We start from the raw sequence: 21389 nt of genomic DNA on the forward strand, positions 1-21389 counted from the left end.
CCCTCCGCCGCCGGCCACAAAACCCCGCGCGGCCTCGGTCCCGCTCCGCTCCCGCCGCCGACCCGGCCTGGCCCCGCTGCAGGTAGGTGCGGGGCGGTGCGGGGCCCCCTCCCGCCCGCGGCTCCGGTCCCCGCCGCGGAGCTTCCGGGGCTGCCACTCGTCCCGGCCCCCCATCCCGCCCAGCCGCTGCGGCCCCGCACGCCCGGCGCTCCCCGGGCTGGGGTGGGGGTGCGGTGCGGGGCTGGGGTGGGTGCGGGGAGGCCACCGAGGCACGAAGCAACGTGAGCATCCGCGTGCGATGGCGATGCGGAAGCCAACGCTCTTGCATCAGCTCGGGCGAACTTCGCGGGCATCGGCGCAGCGCGGTCGCTTCCCACCGGGACGCCCAACTTTCTGCTGGCGCTCACCGCAGCCCCGGGTTGGGCCTTCTCCTTCCCCTTTTTGCCAGGGGGAAGCTTGGGGTTGTGGTCTCGGGCTGGGCTGTGAGCGCAGTCCTCGCGCCCCGTCCCCTCGTCGGAGCGTGGGCTCTGCCGTCCCGTGGCTTTGCGGCTGGAGCGCAGCTTCCACCCGGGGAGATGGAGCCAGCTCCGTGCTCTCCACTGGTGTGGACTGGTGCCGCTTTACGGAGGTGATGTGCGTCGCTGAGGACCTGGCTGGGCACAGCTGGAGCTTCCCAAACCTCCAAGCCGGTGGCGAGGCCGGCGCGTAGGAGGGGACATTAATTACCGCTGGGCAAAACCATGCTGAGCCGCAGCGTTCGGTGTAGGGAGGGGTGGGCTGAGCAGGGCTGGGCGTGAGATCGGCGTTGGACGCCCCAGGTCCCGGCTCTCTTGGTGGGGCGGCTGGGAAGGTATGGTGGTGCCTGCGACCACCCCCAGCCCTGGGAGGACTCGCTGCTGAACGAGGGGCTCAGCGCTTGCCGCTGTTGCTCGGCAGCACCGTGGCTTCCCCGGGCCGGTGGGCACCGTCCGCCCGAGCCTCTCCCGTCTCCTGGGTCGGGGCCTCTCCGCCGGGATGCGGGGCCTGAGCTCCGCTGCTGGAGCGCCTGGGCTCGGCTCCCTGCTCCTGGGAGGCCGCACAAAGCGACGAGCACGTGGGTAAGGGCTCTGCAAAGGCTGCAGTGAGCTTGGGCAGGTTATGGGTGCTGATTCCTGCTGGAGTCAGTAGCTCTCCTTAGCATACCTGAAAATTCTTTTGGTTCTTGTTCTGGATAAAATTGGGATTTTCTTTGAGGCGCCCAGATGTGATAGGAAGCTTTCAAGTTGCCTTTGTGGCCAACGCTTGGGAGCAGCGTGGTCGGCGCGCACGTCGCGGCCGGCGGGTGCTCGCCCAGCGCCGCGTCTGGCAGGCGGCTCAGCGCGGTGCGGCCGCGGGCTGGCCCCTTCCCCGGCACGGCGACCCGGCGGCGGCCCTGGCAGCGGCTGCAGGAGCAGCGCAGGGCTGCGCTGCCTCGGGAGCTGCAGCGTGGGCGAGCCGTGCGTGAGGGTCGCTCCGGACCTCAGACCCTCCTGATTTTCTCTCCTCCTCTGATGGCAAAGCCCTCAGAGATGTCTGACCCGGTTCAGCCGCATCTCCTGAGTCAGTTATTTGGTTTCTCTGTGGTGATGCCCGGTGTTTTACCATGTCCCAGTGCTCACCAGTCTCAGGACCCCGCTCTCCTCTTGCTCACCAGTTTGATATCACAGCATCACAAATGACCTTCGCTTATCCTCAGTGACACTGCTGGCAGCCCCGAGCCTCCTCCTGTCACTGCTCCCCCCAGCTGGTTACGTGGCAGGGGGACAGCGGGGACAGTTCTAACTTGCATCTGGTAGGGTATCGCCACTTATGCCCAGGTGACGTGAGAGCTGCTCCGGGACAGACGCCCGCGGCCCTGACTGCAGTGACCGGCGCTGACCCCCCATGCTCCGTCCCGGTGATTTCCCCCGCGGTGTCCGTGTGCCCCCGTGAGCTGGCTCCTTGCTGCTCTGCCCACACGCCTCGTCTGTCCAGGTGCCTCCTTCCTCAGATTTGAGCTCATTTCACGGCCATGCCAGCTGCTCTCTGAGCTGGAAGGTGTTAATCAGGCCCCAGAGCTGGAGGCTCCTGCTGTGGTTTCCTCCCCTTCGACTTATCCCTTTGCCAGGCCGTGTAATAACCCTGCGTGGGCTGCTGTGAACGTCGGTAGGAGGGAATTCCGTGCAGCACTGGTGGTGCTTTTCTGCCATCCACTTGTATCACACTGGGAAAAAAAAAGAGAACCTTTTACATGGGCCAGCATGAGTCTCCTGTTCCTCAGTGATCTCCTCCAAGCACAAAGTGATTGATCTGTTATTAATTACTGTCGGATTTTAGTAGAACATCTGGGCACATATGCGGGAAAGGTTTTCCAGCTACTGCAGAAGCTCCAAGGGTTGCGCTGACCTCCTGGAGGCTGCAGGTAAAGCTCTGTGGAGGGGAAGGGGGAGATCCTGCACTGCTCTGCGTGCTCCTGCGGCAGCGAAGCCGTGTTCACGCGGTGGTGGGTGCTGCTTTGGCTCCAGCAGTTACAAACCAGCCGCTCCCAGGCCGGTAAGGCGGTGCTTGTCAGCTTCGGTGTGAGCTCCGTGAGCACACCCATCTTTCAACCCACTCCAAGGAGATGGTGACCGTGTGTTCCTGCTGCCTGATGGCTTGGCTTCATCTGCTCTCTGCTTCCCCTTACAGCCCAGGTTTAGATGACATCCCAAAGCACCGGGACGTACTGGTTCCATACTGGCTTGTTGTTTAGTGTAGCTTAGACTGCCTCCAAAACTTGGTGCAACCCAAGCCCGTCTGGAACGTGGGTGAGTCTGTAGCTTACATTTGACCCGCTGAACTGCACTGCTGCAAAGTCAGGCATCACTGAACTTAGAGTTAATCTCTGAAAAGTGTCAGGCTCGTGTGGTTCTGTGCTTCCCAGCAGTACAGGTGTTGGTGAAAGTGTGGTGTCTTGGGTTTTGAGGCCCCTTCACAGAATCACAGAATCACACAATAGCAGGGGTTGGAAGGGACCTCTGTGGGTCATTGGGAGCGGCTGATCCACGCTTGGTGCAGAGGATGCTGTCTGTAGGGCTCTGGTTGTGCTAGCTGTGAAGCTGGGGTGCGTGGGATGTGGAGCTGCAGGAAGGAGGAAAACCATCTTGTTTTTAGGTAGCTCTGGGTGTCTCTTTTGCCTGTGCTCAGTGAGGTCGTTGGCTGCAGGACAGTCACCTCCTGTTCCTCATTCTGCATGGGTCTGTGCCTTGGAGAAGTGCGACTGTGGTCAGTAAGTGTTGTAATTGGACAGAATATGGTGCTCAGCTGCATGGTGCAAAGTACGCTGAAAAAAACGTTGAAAGAGTTGCAAACTCTCTGATGTATCTTAAAGTAATTAGGGAATTGGGATGATGGGTCTGTCTCGATGGCTGTTGTAAGGGTTTTGCTGCTGAGACGGCTGGTGCAGGTCCCAGGCTCCGTGAGCAGGGTGCTCCTGTTCCTTTTCTTCCTGCTGATACTGACCTGTAGCATAAACTGCTTTTCGATCTCGTGTGGCCTGCCAGGCTCTCAGCGTGTGCCTGTGTGTGGTGTGGACTAAGAGGGAGTTCCCAGAAACTTAAATCTTATCTCAGGCTTCCTCCGTGCCCAGCTGTGAGCTATCACAAGCCCCTGTATCCCCAGGACAAACTCAGTTACATGGTCTCTCCCCACAGAAAATCCATCCGGGCGTGTGCCAGGAGGTCTTGCTGGGGCTGGGGCTTTGCTGGGGCTGCATCTGTGCTGCTGGGTGCGTCATGGCCAGAGTCACCCGCCGAAGTCACAGCGATGTGGTTTGCGTCGAGGCACCTGCAACCTTCCCATGGTGGAGGGAGGAAAATAAGCAGCAAGAGGGCTTGAACTCCCCTTGTGGCAAACATCAGATGAGCTGCACCCTGAAGCACCTTTTCTCCTCCCGTAGTCTTACAGGCAGCTCAGAAGAAGGTGTCCTGCGTCTTGGTTTGGGCGGATGAACCCTAATGTTGGGGACAAACAGAGCCTCTTCCCTCTTTTCTGCTGTAAATGGGGGAATAAATGTGCTGTGGAGGCAAAGGGGAGCGGCTGGCTCCAAACCACGCCGGGCAGCTTGTCCCTGAGCTTGCAGGTGCCCTGGCTGCGGAGCAGGGAGCGAGGACAGGAGTGCTGGGGTGGGGGGCTGCGGCTGCCCACCAAAACCGGGGCTGGCGTGTCCCGGAGACGGGGTCTGCCGGCTGTTGTGTTTGGAAAGGGATGTCAGACTCTGAGAAATTATAGCCAGTGTCATGTTATTCCTGACGAGGGGTCTGTCGGCGGTGGGCATGGGGACAGAAGGGGCCGGTGGGCTTCCACACCGTGCTGACTCGGCATCTCGGCTGCCTGGGCTTGCAGGGGGATGCCCCTGGATGCTTCTGCCCTCCAGGGAAACTCCTGAACCAGGTCGGGCCCTCCTCCTGGTGCAAGGGTTAAAAGCAGACTCTGGAGAGAAACAGTTTGTGTCCTTTTAAGGCAATCCAAAGGCTGGGACTGGAATGATCGGGCGGGAAGGGAGGGATTTGGCCCGGGCTGCGTGGTGGTGGGAAGCCCAGCCCGCAGGGCATTCGGAAAAGAGACTTCCCAGCTGCTGCCATCGCCCCAAAAACACAGCTCCGTGGATCCCTGGAGCCAGCCCGGCCTCGCCAGCCCCGCTCCCGGCACCCTCTGCAGCTCCGTCCGTCTGTCCCGCGCTGGGACCCTCCGTGCATCGAGAGCCGGGAGCCGCAGCTGGGCTGGAGCGGGCAGTGCCCTGCGCTGGGTGCCCTGCCCGCTGTTGTAACCGCGCTGAGGTCAGCTTCCCTCTGCCATTGCCCGGCAAAACACTTCCGCAGGAAGGAGCTCGGCTTTCCCACGGATGGGAAGGTACAGAGATCTTGCTGGGCTTTGCAGCGCTCCGTCCTCCCTCGTCTCTGTTCGATGTTCGTACAGCCCCTGGTGCTGTGGCACCCACCTCCCCGCCTGCCTGCCACGCAGGGCAGTGCCCCTGGCCCAGCTGTTGGGTGGGGGGTTGGAGACCCAGAGATGGGGCTTCAGCCGCCCGAGGTGACCCCGGGATTCGGAGCTGCTGTGCCCTGGCAGACCCAGATCCCCTTGCTTGCAGCCACGCAGCCGAGCCGAGGGAGGAGACAAAATCCTGCACGTGCTGTGGGCTGGCACCCACTGTGATCTGAAAATGGTGGTCGGTTTGGGGGACCTTGCCCTGCTGCTGTAGCGGTTCAGGAGTCGGGAAGCACACGGTTGTGTCTGCAACGGGGAGGGTGACTTCTGCTGCTCGTCCCCACGTGGGAGCAGGATGGAGAATTGCAGACGTGTTGATGGACGTGAAGCTGCAGCTTGTGCCCATTGACCTTTCTTCTGTCACTGGGCACCACCAAGAAGTGTTTTATTTTGCTGTCTTTGTAGCAGCCCTGGGTTGCTGTTAGATCCTCCTTAGTCTTCTCTTGGCCACCCTCAGCCAGCCTGCCTCCTTCAGAATCTCTGTGTAGGACTTTATTGCTTGAATGTCTTGAGGCTTGTGTTGGCCTGGTCTTCAAAAGCATCAAGGCCCCTCTGGGTTGGAGCTCTGCTACTTGTGTTTGCTGCTCACAGTATTTCGGGGTTGTCTGCAAATCTGCAGATCAAGGGGCCTCTTGATCATGTCTCATCAGACACGTTTGAGGAAGGAGGAGAAAGAAACAGAAGCATTAATGTGCTGCTAAGGAGCTGCATGTTAGCTTCAGCTGGTGCTCAGGGGTTGGCCCTGCACGTGAGCTGGTGTCCCTGGGGCTGCTGGATTCCCAGTCTCCGTGACCGTAGCTGCAGTCCTGGGGAGACTGAGATGCCCGAGTGCAGGGGGGACCAGGCAAGGCCCGAGCTAGTGATGCTATGGGGGACACAGCGCCGGAGCCCGCTGTTTGGTGGTATCAGGGGTCAGCTCCTCTCCTTTGGGCAGCCCTGGCTGTACCCCTGCCTTGTGGTGGCGGAAATGGAAGAGATGTTTGGGGAGAAGGTGACAACCAGTACGCTCTCCAGCGCCGAGGATCAGTCACTCTGGCCATTGCTGCGTTGCCCTGTCGAGGGGTAATAGCAGGGCTGTGATCTAACGAGGTGCCGGTGCCGTGGGTACCTCCGTAAGCGCTGTCTCCCATCGCTGTCCCGCTTCCTCCCCTGTCCTGGCGCAGAAAGGAGCTGCGAGGTCCCACGGCTTCCAGCACAGGGAACTTCTGCTGCTCCTGGCTGGCAGGACCAGTGGTCCCTAAAAGGCAGCTGGTACTGCTGGGTGCTGTAACGCTGCGTCCTGTGGGCATCCTGAGTTCTGCTAATTGTGCTAATTACCAGCCCTGCACATCTGTGCAAGCAGCAAACATCCGTGGGTGGTCTCTGTGTGTGCAGATGTGGAACAGCAGCTGGAGCACAGCTGGCTGGTGCCCGCTCCGGCTGCCCCGCTCTGCCCCATCCCCGCCCTGACGCCGTTTCTGCCTGTGCTTTTCCTGCAGGATGCCGAACTGGGGAGGAGGGAAGAAGTGTGGCGTGTGCCAGAAGGCAGTGTACTTCGCCGAGGAGGTGCAATGTGAAGGCAGCAGCTTCCACAAGTCCTGCTTCTTGTGCAGTGAGTACCAGCCCTTCCCTCGCCCCCCCCGCCCCGCTTCCTGGCTCTCCGCTGGCCCAGCGCCCGGCGTGTCCTGTTCATGGGCTGTGTGAGCACTCGGTAGGATTTCTCCACAAACAGCCCGGCTGTGGCAGCCCCGTGGCAGGCTTTTTGCTTTTCTCCAGACTTGGAAGTTGGTTCTGCTGAAGGAACACAGATCATCCCAGGACACCGGGGGCGGTCCAGGCTGTCGGGGCTGACCTTGGCCAGCACCCACGCAAAGACTCAGTCTGTCCCTACACCAGGGAAGGGCTAGGCTGAGTCCCCCAGACTATCTCCAGATGTTCAAGGTTGGAACATAAGACAAGGGAGTCTCCAAACAGTGGTGGCAGGAGGTGGCACATCCCGTGCAATGCGCTGAGGTGGTGCCGGCTGTAGACTTGTAGGTGGGTTTGGCACGCTAAAAAGGTGGTTGGGCCTTGGGAACTGGCGTGGGATCTGCCCCTGCGTCCCAGGAGATGATGGGAGGAAGATGTGGTCTTGTCCTGATCCTTCTGCTGTGAAATGCTGGAGTATCACCTCCAGCCTGCCTGCCAATCTGCGGTTGCAGAGGGTGTCCCTGTTGTATATTTGGACCCAAGTGTCCCCTCCAGGGACGGCAGCAGAACAGGGCCTGGCTGTGGGTTAACCCGGTGCAGCGATCCCTTCCTCTGCCTGCTCTCTGGGATCCTACAAGGTCTCTCAGGTTCGTGCTGCGGGACCCAGACGCCTTCCCCTTCCTTTGGGGATAGCAGGGCAGCAGCGAGGGACAGGCGAGTAGTGTTACGGTGCTGAGAGCAGCTCCTGAAACCTGGGGCATCCACGCCTGGGGGGCTGCAGGACCTTTGATTAAAAAGATGACCGCTATCCTCAGCCTGTGTGTCACCAGATTTCTGTCCCCTGCCTTTGAGGACTGCCACATAACAGCTAGTGATGCTCGCGTGCTAACAGCAGCATGGATGTTGCCGGTGTCTCATCAACCCATTGCATCTGACATGGAGCAGGAGAGCATCTTCAGAGCTACCCTTGCAGCAGGGGCCCCGCTGAGGTTTAACGTTTCCTCAGCTGGTCCCTGGACCCTGTTCCCAGTCTCACCATCCCACCGCAGCAGGGAGCGCAGATGTCATCTTTTCCATACGGGCAGCAAGCAGAGCTAGAGTCTATAAACAGGCACGCAGCTAGAACTAATCCCAGCAGACCTATTCCACCAGGGAAATATCAGTGTCCTCACGGGGCCGAGCCCTGCTGTGCTCCTGTGTCCACCTGGCATGGATACTGGACCCTTCTTGGCCACCCTGCTGGGACGTGGCACGCACAGAGGGATGCGGATGTGAGAGGCGGGAGTGTTGCTGCGTCTGCTCCCCGTGCAGCGTGGCGAGCGGCCAGTGTGGCCGGTAGCTCTCGGATGTGGGAGTTTCCAGGCTGGAAACCTTGCTTTTGGTTCAAGAGGACTAAGGCGGGGAGCTGCGGAGAGGCTTTCCCGGGCGGGTGGGGGTGGCAGCCCTGCCCTCGCCGCGGCCGCGCTCTGCGGCAGGAAGCTGTGTTCCTTCTGCAGCCGCGGATAAGGAGGGTGGGGAACGTTCCCCCCGTCTCTGGGCAGCCTGGGGAAGGGAAGGCTGTGGGAGACCTTAGAGCAGCTGCCAGTGCCTGGAGGGGAGGTAGGAAAGATGGGGAAAATATTTTCAGCAGGGCTTGCTGCGATAGGACAAGGAGCAATGGCTTTAAACTAAGGGAGGGCAGATTTAGACTGGATAGATGGAAGAAATTTTTTGCCATGAGGGTGGTGAAACCCTGGCCCTGGCTGCTCAGAGAGGCGGTCGGGCCCCGTCCCTGGAACCAGGCTGGACGCGGCTCTGGGCATCCCGACCCAGGGGAAGGTGTCCCTGCTCGCTGCGGGGGCTGGGCTGGGTGGCCCCTGGAGGTCCCTTCCCACCCAGAGCACTCTGTGATTCCATTCTATGATTCTCCCCCCTCACCCCCCCATCTTCTACCACCTGTGTCCATACTGATGGAGGACCGCAGTATGGGGAGGGAGATCCCGTTGCACTGCATCTGCCTCTCCCTGCGATCCATGCAGCTGGATTGCTTAGGGAAACCTTCTGCCATGCAGTGCTGGCGCCCAGGGCGTGGGACAGGCCTCCAGGAGCCACGAAATCTGGCAAAAGGCATTGCTTCAAGAAGGGAATACCTGGCCAAAGTGGAGTAGGAGGTCATCCCATGTCGGCTCATGGCAGCAGCTCACCAGGGAGCGGTGCAGAGCCAACTACAGCCAGGGCTCCTGTCCCAGTGCTTTGCAGATGTGTATGATCACGCTCCATACGTACCCAGGGGTCCTGCCCATCTCGGCTGCGGGCTCCCCAGTTCAGGCCGTGGCTTGCATGCCAGCCCCCAGCGCTGCCTCTGGTCCCAGTCCCGTGCCACCGGCTGCCGGTGATGCTGAGCTGCACCGAGCCGCTGCGTCCCCAGCCTGTTCCCCAGTGCTGCGTTTGGGCCTCAGCAGGGACCTTGAAGCCGTTATCTGTAAGGGAGAAAAAACAAATACTTCGAGCTGATCTGCCAACAAGAAAAAATTCAAGAAGGAGCCAAACCTCCCACAGCGCGTTAGAACTGGAGGTCGGCTGGGGAGCGACTTGGTGATTGACTCCGTGGCATCAGTCCAAGCGAGTCAACAGTGCATGGCAGCAATGAGCTGTGACGAGGCCGTTTGGCCTCCGAAAGCAGCAGCAGCAGCTCTTGTCTAATTGTTTTGCGGAGCAGCTCTGCTGCTCTTAGAGAAACAAAGGGTCCTTAACTCGCGGCGTGCGGTGTGCTGGAATTTCTGCAATGCAGAAACCCGGGAGCTGGGGGCTGATTTCTAGGAAGCAGACTGGGAGAGAATTTTTCTGCTGCCTCTCGAAGCGTCGGTGCCTGGTGCAGCTGAGGGGCTGTGAGAGCTTAGGTCGGAGCTCTACAGCCACCCGGCACAACGGGAGAGGAAGACGGACGCCACTCAGATCACACGCTCCCACCCTTAGGACGAAGCTCTTTAAAAAAGTGCAAAAAAGTGCCCAGATTCCCCTCCTGGAGGGTCTGTCTGAGTGCGGCGTCGCTCCCAGTGAGCTCCAGGGTAACGCCAAGGTAACCCCAGCACAGCCCATTAGCTTGGCAGCTACAGACCAGTTAACCAGAGCTGGTCTTTCTCAAGAGGGATGCGTGCTCCATCCCCAGCTCCTGCCGTGGTGGGACAGGAGAGCCCGTAGCCAGGAGAGGACCCTGCCAGATCCTCCTTAGATGGCAGGAGATGTTTCTCATTCCAGCTCCTTCTCCCAGCAGCAGCACACGGGGTTCTCCGTGGCCCTGGAGGACAAGCACCATATTTAGTAATCGGGCCGAGGAAGGCTGCCTCTCGCCCCGTGTTTAGTGCTGTGGTTTGCGCTGCTCGGAGGAGACCTCTGCTGTGTTTGCATTCCTGCCTTATTGGTAGAGGCTAAGAAACCTTTCTGCTGGCGAGGAGGCCAGCGGGCTGCTGGGAGCCTCGACATTTAAGGCGTGTGAGCGGGATGGGGGAAGGCTGTGTCGCAGCTGTACCAGGATCTGTTTCGGGGCTGGCTGCCAGCGCTGTGGACTCTGCCCCAGGCGTCCGGATCCTGCGCCGGGGCAGGTAAACACTGGAGATCGCTGCGAGCCCGTGCGGGTGCTGCTCGCCGCCCGCTCCGCCTCGCTGGGCGCTGCGTTCCAGGAAGGGCTTGGAAGCTGACGTGGAGGCTGAGCTCGGAGCTGGGACAGGAGTCGGGAAAACCTAAAAATCGGGAGAACAGTCCATGTGACCTGAGCCCAGCACCGAGCTCGGGTGCTGGATGGGCTCAGTGGGGACCCCGAGCCTGGCTGCTGTCTCCTGTCCTGTTTTACATCCCCTGTTGATTCCCGAGGCTTGAACACCCAGCTGAGGTAGTGTTCCTCACCTGAGACCACCCTAAGCACAGACCCTGATCACGGCGCGGAGCAGGGGTGACAGACGTTAGGATGAGCTCTTCCATCGTGGTCTCGGGGTCTGGAGAGGCGGCTGCGCACAGTGTGCCAAAGACCCGACAGTGCCCCAGCTGTGCCCGTGGCTGCAGGTCTGCTTTTAGTCTGTCTGAACACAAGGAAAATAGATTTGCATACGTTATTTTCCCCTGAGCGTGTATTTGCCGCTGACTAGGAGTGTAGCAGAGCTGCACTGGGGCAGGGACATCCACTCCATTAGTGGGGCCAGCAGGTCAGGGAGGTTCACCTTCCCCTCTGCTCTGCCCTAATGAGGCCCCATCTGCAGTGCTGTGTCCAGTGCTGGGCTCCCCAGTTCAAGAAAGATGAGGAGCGGAGGGCTACGAGGATGAGGAGGGGACTGGAGCATCTCTGCTACGAGGAGAGGCTGAGGGAGCTGGGCTTGTTCAGCCTGGAGGAGAGAAGGCTGAGAGGGGACCTTAGAAATGCCTCTAAATATCTGCAGGGTGGGGGTCAGGAGGACGGGGCCAGACTCTTTCCAGTGGTGCCCAGCGACAGGACAAGGGGCAATGGGCACAAACTGAAGCAGAGGAAGCTCCAGCTGAACCCGAGGAAGAACTTCTTCCCTCTGAGGGTGATGGAGCCCTGGCCCAGGCTGCCCAGGGAGGCTGTGGAGTCTCCTTCTCTGGAGATATTCCAGCCCCGCCTGGCCGCGGTGCTGTGCAGCCTGCTCTGGGTGACCCTGCTTGGGCAGGGGGTTGGGCTGGGTGACCCACAGAGGGCCCTGCCAACCCCTGCCATTCTGTGATTCTGTGATCCCCGTGCTTGTGAACCCTGCAGTGATCTGTAGGGAGGTTCCACCCCCTCCCTGGTTTAGGTGCATCTCCAGGGTACCGGCATCCAGAGGGTTAACAGAGCTTTTTCTGGGTATCAACCTTGTAGCTTTGGTGTTTGCTTCCTTTTAAAGCCAGACAATGTTCTTGTTGTGATCCTTATCTCGGGCTGTTTTGCATGCTCCGTTTAACGAGGATCTTGTCTAGGGTTTCCTTGCTCCCTGAAAGCTGAGCTGTACTCTCCCTTGTGAGGACTTGTTTTCTCCAGCTAATTAGCGAGCTCTGGATGCGCAGGCTAATGGCCCGGCCCTCCCCTCTGTTCTAGTGGTCTGTAAGAAGAACTTGGACAGCACCACAGTCGCTGTGCACGGAGAGGAGATCTACTGCAAGTCCTGCTACGGCAAGAAGTACGGCCCCAAGGGCTATGGATTCGGCCAGGGCGCGGGGACCCTGAGCACGGACAGGGGCGAGTCCCTGGGAATCAAATACGAAGAGTGAGTTTGGGTCTTGTTTCCGAAACCGGGGCTGTTGCGGGCACCTTCTCCCCAGCATCTGTCCGCTTGCGATGCTTGGCTGCGTAGCCCGTGCTGAACCTGCGGCAGGGTCTGCTCAGGGGAGTGCCGTGGGCTGCCCTGCCTCGCTGTTCCTCGGGGGAAACCCGCTGAACCCTGTTTGCAGGGTGGGATGGGGCTTGATGGGACACGTCCCCGTTGCCTGGGCGTGCTGCCCATCCCCTCCTAGCCCGCAGCCGTGAGGCTGAAGCTTCCACGGGGCTCAACACGTTGTGTCTAAAGCTCCGGGCCCTTCAAAACTGGTTTGGGAGTTGTGATCCCATAGCTCTTCCCTCTTCCATCTGGCTTGTGCAGCCCTGACCGTGAACTCCCTCCCACCCACAGGGGCCAGCCCCACCGACCCACCAACCCTAACGCATCCAGAATGGCGCAGAAAGTCGGAGGTGCTGACGGGTGCCCTCGCTGTGGTCAGGCCGTGTATGCAGCTGAGAAGGTGATTGGAGCTGGGAAGGTAAGGAGGAGGATAGAGCGGATGGGGCACGCACATGCCACAGGTTGCTGTGAGGCAGGGAGACCTTCAGAGGTCTTCACCTGACCCACAGGCTGCTGCAGGCTGGGCTGGCAGTGCCTCCAGCCAGGCCTGGGCTTGGGGTCTGGTGGCCACGCTCCCCTGGAAGCCTGGCACCAAAAGCGGAGCTGGGCATGCCTGGAAACCAGGTTCTCCAGGCTGCATTGCTCTTCCAGGCTTGTAGATGGGAAAGAAATACATTTTATGCTAAGTACTCAGAGTGCTGCTCAGCAGAGGTCACAGTGGACATCCCTTGCTGCTAGGTGTGTTGGGAGAATGAGCAGTGACGTGGGCCAAGGTCACTGACACCGCTAACCGAACGAGTGCGGTGTCCAGCCGACCTTCTCCACCCTCTGCCGCGGGCTGGCATGGCACAGCCCGAATTCGGGGCAGGGAATGGAGCCCAGTGGCCAGCGCTGCCCACAGGCAGGGTGAGGTGGTTGGAGCTGTGGGCACGGGCTCGCTGCACCTCCCTTGGGCTGTTCAGCTGACGGACTCGGTCTGCGCAGGGTCAGATGTGAGGGGCACTCTGCAACAGGGCTGGTACTTCCTAAATCACCTTCATCACCTCACCAGGGTCCTTTGTGTCCCGAGCTGTGGCCTCGTCCTAGCCCAGCTCTGGGGAGCCCTGTGTAAGGCGTGGGGACACCTTCTGCTCTGCCAGCCCTGGGAACCCGGCTGAGGTCCCTCCGAGGTGGGGTACACACGCAGAGCTGGCCAAGGCGGCCGGGTCAGGCTGCTTGGCTTTGTGCCGCAGGGGACAGGATGGCCGTGCCGGGAAAGCCTCACTGCCTGTCTGGTGACACGGGGTCACCCCTGCTGTGCACCCTCCCGGGGGCTCCTCTGCTTGTCCTTTGTCCCCACAGCAAGGAAAGGAGGCATCTCGTCAACAGAAAGGGCCTCCCAGCATCGTCACACCCCGGCTGGCAGCACAGGGACTTGTGATGGACACGCTGAGGGTCAGCCCGGGGCCAGAAGCCAAACTTACCCTTAAAATCATGATCTGAGCTTCCCGGGAGGCTTCCGGGCTCCGTGTTTGTGGGGAACCAAAGCTGGCAAAGCAATTAGACCGGAGCAAACCCGGAGAGGATTCCAGAGCGTGTATTTCATGGGCTGATGTTTGCTGGATGACTCCATCTGCTGCCTCCTCCTCCAGCCCCCGAATTTCACATTTTCTTCCAAAAAAGGGTTCGTGTTTTCCAAAGTGTTTATTTAAATTCCTCCGTGAGCAGCCCTGGCTACTCTCGGTCTGCTCGGAGGCTCTGAGCTCATCTCTCCCCAGAGGACCGGCAGAGCTGGGGGGGTGGGGAGTTATTTTTAAACGCTGGCCGAGCTCTGCGTTCTTAGCATCTGTCTGCTGCCTTCCTTGGAGCCGTGGCTGAGCAGGGGCCGGTGTCCCGGCCCGGCTGCCACCCTCCAGGCTGTCGCGCAGCAGCAGAGGAGCTCAGCTGGATGTGTCACGGGGATGATCACGCTGCTGGAGAGAGGACAGCCTCCAAAGAGGCGGATGGTGGCTCCTTGCAAACTAGTGTACAAATTATGGTACAAATCACTGCAGTGGGTGGGGGCGAGAGCTTTCCGAAACCAGATCAACATGGGAGCGGTGGGCACACCTGATGCGTCCTCTCTGCACCTTCCCCCTGGGGCTGGGAGGACCACTCTTCCCAGAGAAAAGCTCTCATCCCGTTCAGACCCCTTTGCCCGGTGCTTTGGGTCGGAAGCAGGAAGCTGAGCCCACCAGGTAGCCAAAGCCTCGCTGCCCTGTCCCCGGGTGCTGTCTGACCGGGCTCTGCTCCTGTCCCGCAGTCCTGGCACAAGTCCTGCTTCCGCTGTGCCAAGTGTGGCAAAAGCCTGGAGTCCACCACCCTGGCAGACAAAGATGGAGAGATCTACTGCAAAGGTGAGTGCCGCCTGCCCGCTGGCTTGTCCTGGGCGCTGACGGGAGGTGGGGGCGAAGACCCTCTGCGGGGAACCACAGAATCACACAGAATAGTAGGGGTTGGAAGGGACCTCTGTGGGTCATCTAGTCCAACCCCCTGCCCAAGCAGGGTCACCCAGAGCAGGCTGCACAGCACTGCGTCCAGGCGGGTCTTGAATATTTCCAGAGAAGGAGACTCCACAGCCTCCCTGGGCAGCCTGGGCCAGGGCTCCGTCACCCTCAGAGGGAAGAAGCTCTTCCTCATCTTCAGCTGGAACTTCCTGTGCTCCAGTTTGTGCCCATTGCCCCTTGTCCTGTCGCTGGGCACCACTGAAAAGAGCTTGGCCCCATCCTCCTGACACCCACCCTTCAGATATTTATCAGCATTTCTAAGGTCCCCTCTCAGCCTTCTCTTCTCCAGGCTGAACAAGCCCAGTTCCCTCAGCCTCTCCTCGTAGGGGAGATGCTCCAGTCCCCTCCTCATCCTCGTAGCCCTCTGCTGGACTCTCTCCAGTAGCTCTTCATCTTTCTTGAACTGGGGAGCCCAGAACTGGACACAGTACTCCAGATGGGGCCTCACTAGGGCAGTGTAGAGGGGAAGGAGAACCTCCCTCGTCCTGCTGGCCACACTCTTCTTGATGCACCCCAGGATCCCATTGGCTTTCTTGGCAGCCAGGGCACGCTGCTGGCTCATGGTTAACCTGTTGTCCACCAGGACACCCAGGTCCCTCTCCGCAGAGCTGCTCTCCAGCCGGGATGGGGCTGAGCACTGGGGAGGTGGTGGGGAAAGGGGACGGGAGCCGGGGGATTTCCTGCTGTGCCTGGGGCCTCTCGGTTTGCCCAACAATTATGGCAAACCCTGTCCTGCTCAGGCAATGCCCGATTCGGGAGGAGGACCTGCTCGTCTTCCGCTGCTGGCCTTACCCGTCTCTCCCTTCCCGTCCTCTGCAGGTTGCTACGCCAAGAACTTCGGTCCCAAGGGCTTTGGCTTCGGGCAAGGCGCCGGGGCGCTCATCCACTCGCAGTGAGGGACCAGGAGCCAGGCTCTCCGCTCGCTCCGGGCTTGTCCAGACCAGCCTGTGCTGCCCGCCCCTTCCTGCACCCGCAGCGAGCATCCTCACCGCCGTCAGTAACCACCCGCTGCTTCGCAGCACGAGCCCCTTCCTCCCCGCCCTGACCCAGCGCACCCCGAAGCTGTGGGTGTCCCAGCATCACCCCCATCGGGTCCTGCTGGCGCGGGTGCCGGCGGGGAGACAGCTCGCACCCACCCGCAGCGAGGCCCCTGCGCCCGCAACGTTCTGCTCCGCGTTGCCCATCCCGCCGGGATGCGTGCTCAGCCGTGCCGTGTCACCGAGCAAGCAATAAACGTCAAAGCTGACCCACGCCTGGCCTTGCCGGGGAGTTTATTCCGCATTTGGTGAAGTGGGTGACCAGAGCTGGAGGTCAGGAGGTAGAGGGAGGACGGGAAATGTTTGCGATCGTGGCTTGCAATGAAAGCACGAAGGCAGGAACCGCTCGGTGCAGTCTGACGTGGCCCAGCTGTGGCCAGCTGAGCTCTGCGGGTCGGCTGGGCCGGGCTCTGCTCCTGCTCCCGTGGGGGACAGCCATTTCCAAAGCGATGGTTGCTGCTGGGAGGCCCAGGACAGACCTTCCTGGGTGCGTGGTGGCACAGGACGCGTGCCCGCCCTGCCCAAACCCCTGTCGGTGCCTTTCCGTGGCGCCCACCCAAACAGGCGTGCCCAGCAGTGCAGAACTCGCAGCTTTTCACCCGCTCCCGGAAGCTGTAGGAGCACGGTGGATCATTGAGCCGTCACTTTGGCAGCTTCCCAGGTTTAACTCATTTTCATCTCAGCTCTTTATTTCTTTTCTGTGATTCTCTGGTTTGACCAGTGTGACATACGCAGAAGATGAGCCTTGCTGCAGCTGGGAGTTATGAACTCCACAGGGAATTTAGTTTGGGGTTTTTTTAAAGTCATAAATGTGTTTGAGTAAATGAGACAGGTAGTGTTTTGAGAAGCACAACAGAGGCAGAAATCCTTTCGTGGGGCAGGACTTGGGCTCCTTTATCAACTTAAGCACTTTCTCCCCTTCATCACACCCTCCGTTTCCACACGGTGTCTGTGAAGCTGCGATGGGGCGTAACATCTCTGAACATCTCCAGAAAACACCCCCTCCCCAGGTTTCCCAGCCTGGGACCCAGATTTTAGCTGGTCCCACCGCTCTGGGGTGTGAGGTTGGGGTTTGGTGAGGCGACAGCAGATGGTGCTTGGCGCGTGGAGCCAACAGCCCAGGCTCGGGGACGCGGTGGGGGGTCGGGAGCTGTAGCACAGCGGGCTCACATACCCCCCCCTCGGTGCCGAGACCGAAACCTGGCCCCCTCCTTTGGCAGAGGCTCCACTCCCCGGCAGAGGTTGGGGGGGGGTGTGTGTCAGGAAGCTGCCTGCTTTCTCCATGGGCGTGGGGTGGGTGCTACGCAGCAGCATTTCAGCTGGACGTGCCACAGGCAGGGATTGCACCCAAGCAACGCTGCTGTTCAGTAAAGCTGGAGCAAGTCTTGCTTTAGTCTCTGCTTCCCGTAGTTGTAGAGGTTGTGGCAGAGAGAGGGGAGGTACTGACATATTGCAAGTGTGATGGACCCCGTAAAGGCTCCTGGCGACCTGGTCAACACCAGGAGAAGATGCCGGATTTGGGTTTCATGGGGTCATGGAAAGACGGAGGGTGGAAGGGCCTTGGAGGGGTCTCACGTCCAACCTGCTGCTTAAGGCAGGGCTAGCTTCAGAGGCCAGGCTGAGCAGAGCCAGTTGTCCAGTCAGGTCTGGAAACCCTCTGAGGATGGAGGTCCCACCACTATGGGTCTTGGCACAGCGTTGGACCATACACCCGGAGGAGGCTGTTTCCCTTTTGTGAAGTGGTTTCCCTTGTGGCACCAGTGCCTGCTGTCTCCTGGCCTTTTGCCATGCACTGCTGCATCTCCCTGCTCCATGGCCCTTCTCTAGGTAGTGGAAAACTGAAGTTCGGTCTCCCCAAGCCCTCTTTTCTCCAGGCTGATGGGTCCCTGCTGACCTTTCAGCCCTAAAGGTCCCAGGTGACAGTGTGGGCAGCGTCCTGGGATGGGGACCTTGCCCTGAGGGTTTGCAGTGGGTGCTGAGGTTGCGCTGTTCACCCGAGAGCAGCTGAGGGGTGACAGGGACCAACGTCTGCAGTGTCGGGGAGACCGGGACGGCCATCGCTGGGGCTGTGCATCCGGAGGGCATGAGGAAGGCTGGAGGAGGTGGTGGAGCAAGGCCCAGCAGAAGCAGGGTGGGGTGAGAGGTGATTTTGGGGCATCCTCTGCCCAAGCAGCAGTGGGATGGCTGCGACCATCTGCTGCCCTCTGCTGGTTACTGCTGCCTGTGCATGGGCACAGCCCGGCGCCGGACGCGACGCGTCTGGACCCTGCACCCAAGCGTTGGCCAACTCCAGAGTCAGCGTTGGGCACCCAGCAGCACCCATCCCTCCCCGCTGGAAAAGGGGCTGTGGGACCCAAAGCTGCCTCCCAAGAGATGAACCAGAGGGTGGGCTCCGGGCTGAGCACCCTGCAGCCTGGAGGCTGGTGGTGATGGTCCCGCTCTGAGGGGTCCGACTGGAGCCGGTGGTGCCGGGGGGTCTTGCGGCAGGGGATGTCACGCTGCCACTGCCCTGTCCCGGCTCTGAGTGCCTTGTGGGAACGTCACCCCAGCCGAGCCTCGAGCCCCGGCAGCCCCCGTCACCCACCCGCGGGGGCTCTCTGTGGACGGGTGAGCGTGGGGACCGCAGGCACCCCGCGGAGCAAAGCCTTTCGCTTGCCGGCAGCCTGGAGCAGCGAGTCCGGGGGGCTTTGCTGGAGGGCAGGAGCTGCGGCGTCGGCCTCCCGGGCAGCCTGGCAGGACGAGCTCCTGCCCTGGAGAGAGGAGCAAAGGCTGTGGCAAAGCGCCTTCGCGTCCACGGCTATGGGAAAATGACCTTCCCGTGGTGGCTGGAGCCTGGAGGGGCCATCAGCAGCGGAGCTGGGGCCTCGGGGTGGGCGGTTTGGCAGCCCTTGGGTCTCCCCGGGGTGGTGAGGAACCAAAAGTGCCCACGGAGATCCCAGCTTGCCAGAGCAGAGCCGAGAGTGACAGTCCTGAAACTGATCCCCATCCGAATTTCCAGGGCTCAGCATCCCTGGACCTGAGCTTTACCTGTGTGTGGGAAAACAGCCTTGGATGCTCCTTTGGGGGGGGGGAGGAGAACCCACACATCTGCTCTGCTCCTCCCAAAAGCCGCTGGGGTGCTCGGGGTGACCTCGGGGGCTGTGCTGGTCCCCTTGGCTGTCCCCAGCCCCGCACTGGCCTTTGGCAGCCTGATGTCGCATGGGTCTCCTGGGACAGCCGGGATCTCTGCCAGCGTGGCGAGGTTGGCCCCGGGGAGCACGAACCAGTTCCTGGCTCTGGCAGCCTCTGCCCTGCCCTTCTTAATTAGGGATAATTAGGTGTATCTCATCAGGGCTGCAGACTTGCCCCCCGGTCATGCCGGCTGAAGGCAATGCCCCTGGCAGGGACCAGGAGGGATGGAGGGGCTGGGGGGCAAGGGGGGCTGCGGCTGGGGGGCACCGGGGGGTCGGGGTCTGTGGGGCACCACCAGGGAGGTTCAGGAGGTGGGCAGCGGGGCAGCGGCTGCGTGCCAGGAGCCGCCGGCCGGCCTGAGGGCTGCCAGCCCCAGACAGTGACCCCGGCGTGTCCCGGGGGGGGAATTTTTCCCCTTCCAGACCTCACCCAGCTGACGGGACCCTCACCCTCAGCGTCTCCGGGGTCACATCCAGCCACCCAGCAGGCTGTGACCGTCACCCTGTTCGGCAGCCCATGGCCAGCACGAAGGCGCTCGATGTCGCTGCCGGCACCCCGGCACCGCACGGTGAACCCCGCAGTGCCAGGCGCTGGCCCGGGAGCAGGCGAGGCTGCGGTGGCCGGGAACGGGGTGGGCGGAGAAGGAGCCGGGTGTTTCGCTGCAGGGGAGGGTGGGCTCAGGTGGGCCCTGCTCCGGGGGTTCATCCCCCCCTGCACAGGTCACACCGGGTGGGGGGATGCTGGTCCTTGCTGGGGGACAGGCTGGGGGGCTTCAAATCCCTGTTCCCGGGGATCTGGGGGACGGGAGGTCGGTGTGCTGGGGGCTCAGCCAGCACCCTTGGGTGCAGGGCTGGGTGGGTGGTGGGCGTCAAGGGCTGTCCCCTTTGCAGGCCATCTTGGAGAGGTGACATCAGACATCTTCTGTCTGCGTGTGTCCCCCATCCTGGGCCCTCACCCGTGGGTCCCCACAGCCCCTGCCTGGCTGTCACTGCACCCCATAACCCCCTGCCCCAGCTGGCACTGCACCCCACAGCCCTATCCACAAATGAGACTGTGCCCCATCACCCTGTCCCCTCTGGCACTGCACCCCATGACCCCCTGTCCCCTCCGGCACTGCACCCTGCAGCCCTGTGCCAGTGGGCTCTGCACCCCGCAACAGCCGGCGCTGCACCCCGTGCCCTGGGCTGCCGTGCAGAAGTCTCCAAGCCCAGCCCGGGCACCGCTGCCATGCCGACCCATGCCCGCACCCTGCCAGTTCACACCAGGACCCCGGGGGCAGCCCCCACCCGCGGGCACCCCGAAAGCAGCTCCCGGGTGAAGCGGGGCTGTGCTGGGCCTGGCCGGGCTTCGCCTGGGCGTGAAGGGTGCCTGCACGGCAGGAGGGGCCAGGCGAGGCGCGGAGGAATGCGAGTGGGAGAGCGGCCGGGCGTGTAGCGACAGCTCCCGGGGCGCGCGGTGCCGGGGATCCCACACGCGGCGCGGGCCAGGGAGCAGAGCCCCTGCAGCAGGGCTGGCGGCCGGCATGGGGCCCCCCGTTGCTCACCCCCTCTGAGAGCCGGGGAGCCGAGGGTGCAGACCCCCGCGGGGACCCACGGGGGTCCTGGCCCCGGGGAGCTCGGCTCCGACGTGGAGGGGCTGGAAATCCCTGGTGGGTGATGCCCGACGGCGCCGACGTTGGGTGCTGAGGATTCCGGGGGGGCCAAGCAGCCGCTATGACCCCCGAGAAGGTGCTGAGAGAGGGGGTGCTGGAGAAGCGGAGCGGGGGGCTGCTGCAGCTCTGGAAGAAGAAGCGGTGCCTGCTGACGGAGAAGGGGCTGCAGCTCTTCGAGCCCAAGGGCTCGCGGCGCAAGGAGCTGAGCTTCGCTCGCATGAAGGCGGTGGAGTGCGTGGAGTGGAAGGAGCGGCACATCTACTTCACGGTGGTGATGGACGACAGCCACGAGATCGACTTCCGCTGCGCCCAGGAGGACCCGGGCTGGAACGCCGAGATCACCATGGGCCTCGTCCGCTTCAAGAACCAGCAGGCGATCCAGGTCGTCCGCGCCCGGCACAGCTGCCGAGCAGGTACCGGACCCCCCCGCCGCGCCGTGGGTCGGGGTGCAGGACCCGCTGGAGGGTGAGGTCCCCAGCTGCCGGGTCCCATCTCTGAGTGGTTCAGCTTCCCCGTTGGAATCACAGAGGGGGTCCCATGGGAACCACAGAGGGGGTCCCATGGGTGGGGATGGGTCTGCAGGGCAGTGGTCCCGTGTCCCCCCGCACTGGCTGGGCTCTACCCTTCGCATCCCCCGCTGGGTTTCACCTCCCTGCATCCCTGGAGAGGGACTTTCTGACACCCTCCCGCTGTCTGGGGTGGCCCCGAGGGATATGGGGCTCTTTGCTGTCTTGCATGTGGGATGGTGGTGAGGACCACGGCTGGCTCTGCTCCCCAGCTCCCCTCGGGGCTGGATCCTGCCCCATGTCCCGGCGCTGGCCGGGTGGGTGACAAGCGCCTTCTCTCCGCAGTGGTGCAGTTCGATGCGGCCATGGTGGGACAGCCCACGGACAAGCAGCATCCGAAGAGCAGGATGGAGGTGGCCCTCGGCTCAGCGGGCGGTGGGGACAACGGGATCCCGGCGGGCAAGTGA

The 21389-nt window shown here is 61.8% G+C and overlaps 2 protein-coding genes across 2 annotated transcripts; both read left to right on the forward strand.

Moving 5' to 3' along the window:
- Window positions 1-15807, forward strand: CSRP1 (cysteine and glycine rich protein 1). The gene is made up of 6 exons (XM_075443174.1): window positions 1-82; window positions 6501-6613; window positions 11753-11921; window positions 12324-12450; window positions 14314-14407; window positions 15377-15807. Exons 2-6 carry the CDS (start codon window positions 6502-6504, stop codon window positions 15451-15453), a joined length of 579 nt encoding a protein of 192 aa, XP_075299289.1. The 5' UTR covers window positions 1-82; window position 6501; the 3' UTR covers window positions 15454-15807.
- Window positions 15808-20477: 4670 nt separating this feature from the next.
- On the forward strand, window positions 20478-21389 carry PHLDA3 (pleckstrin homology like domain family A member 3). Its single transcript, XM_009942949.2, has 2 exons — window positions 20478-20829; window positions 21268-21389. The coding sequence occupies exons 1-2, from the start codon at window positions 20478-20480 to the stop codon at window positions 21387-21389; spliced, it is 474 nt and encodes a 157-aa protein (XP_009941251.2).

Source organism: Opisthocomus hoazin, chromosome 25 (genome assembly GCF_030867145.1).
Source record: "Opisthocomus hoazin isolate bOpiHoa1 chromosome 25, bOpiHoa1.hap1, whole genome shotgun sequence".
NCBI classification, from domain to species: domain Eukaryota; kingdom Metazoa; phylum Chordata; class Aves; order Opisthocomiformes; family Opisthocomidae; genus Opisthocomus; species Opisthocomus hoazin.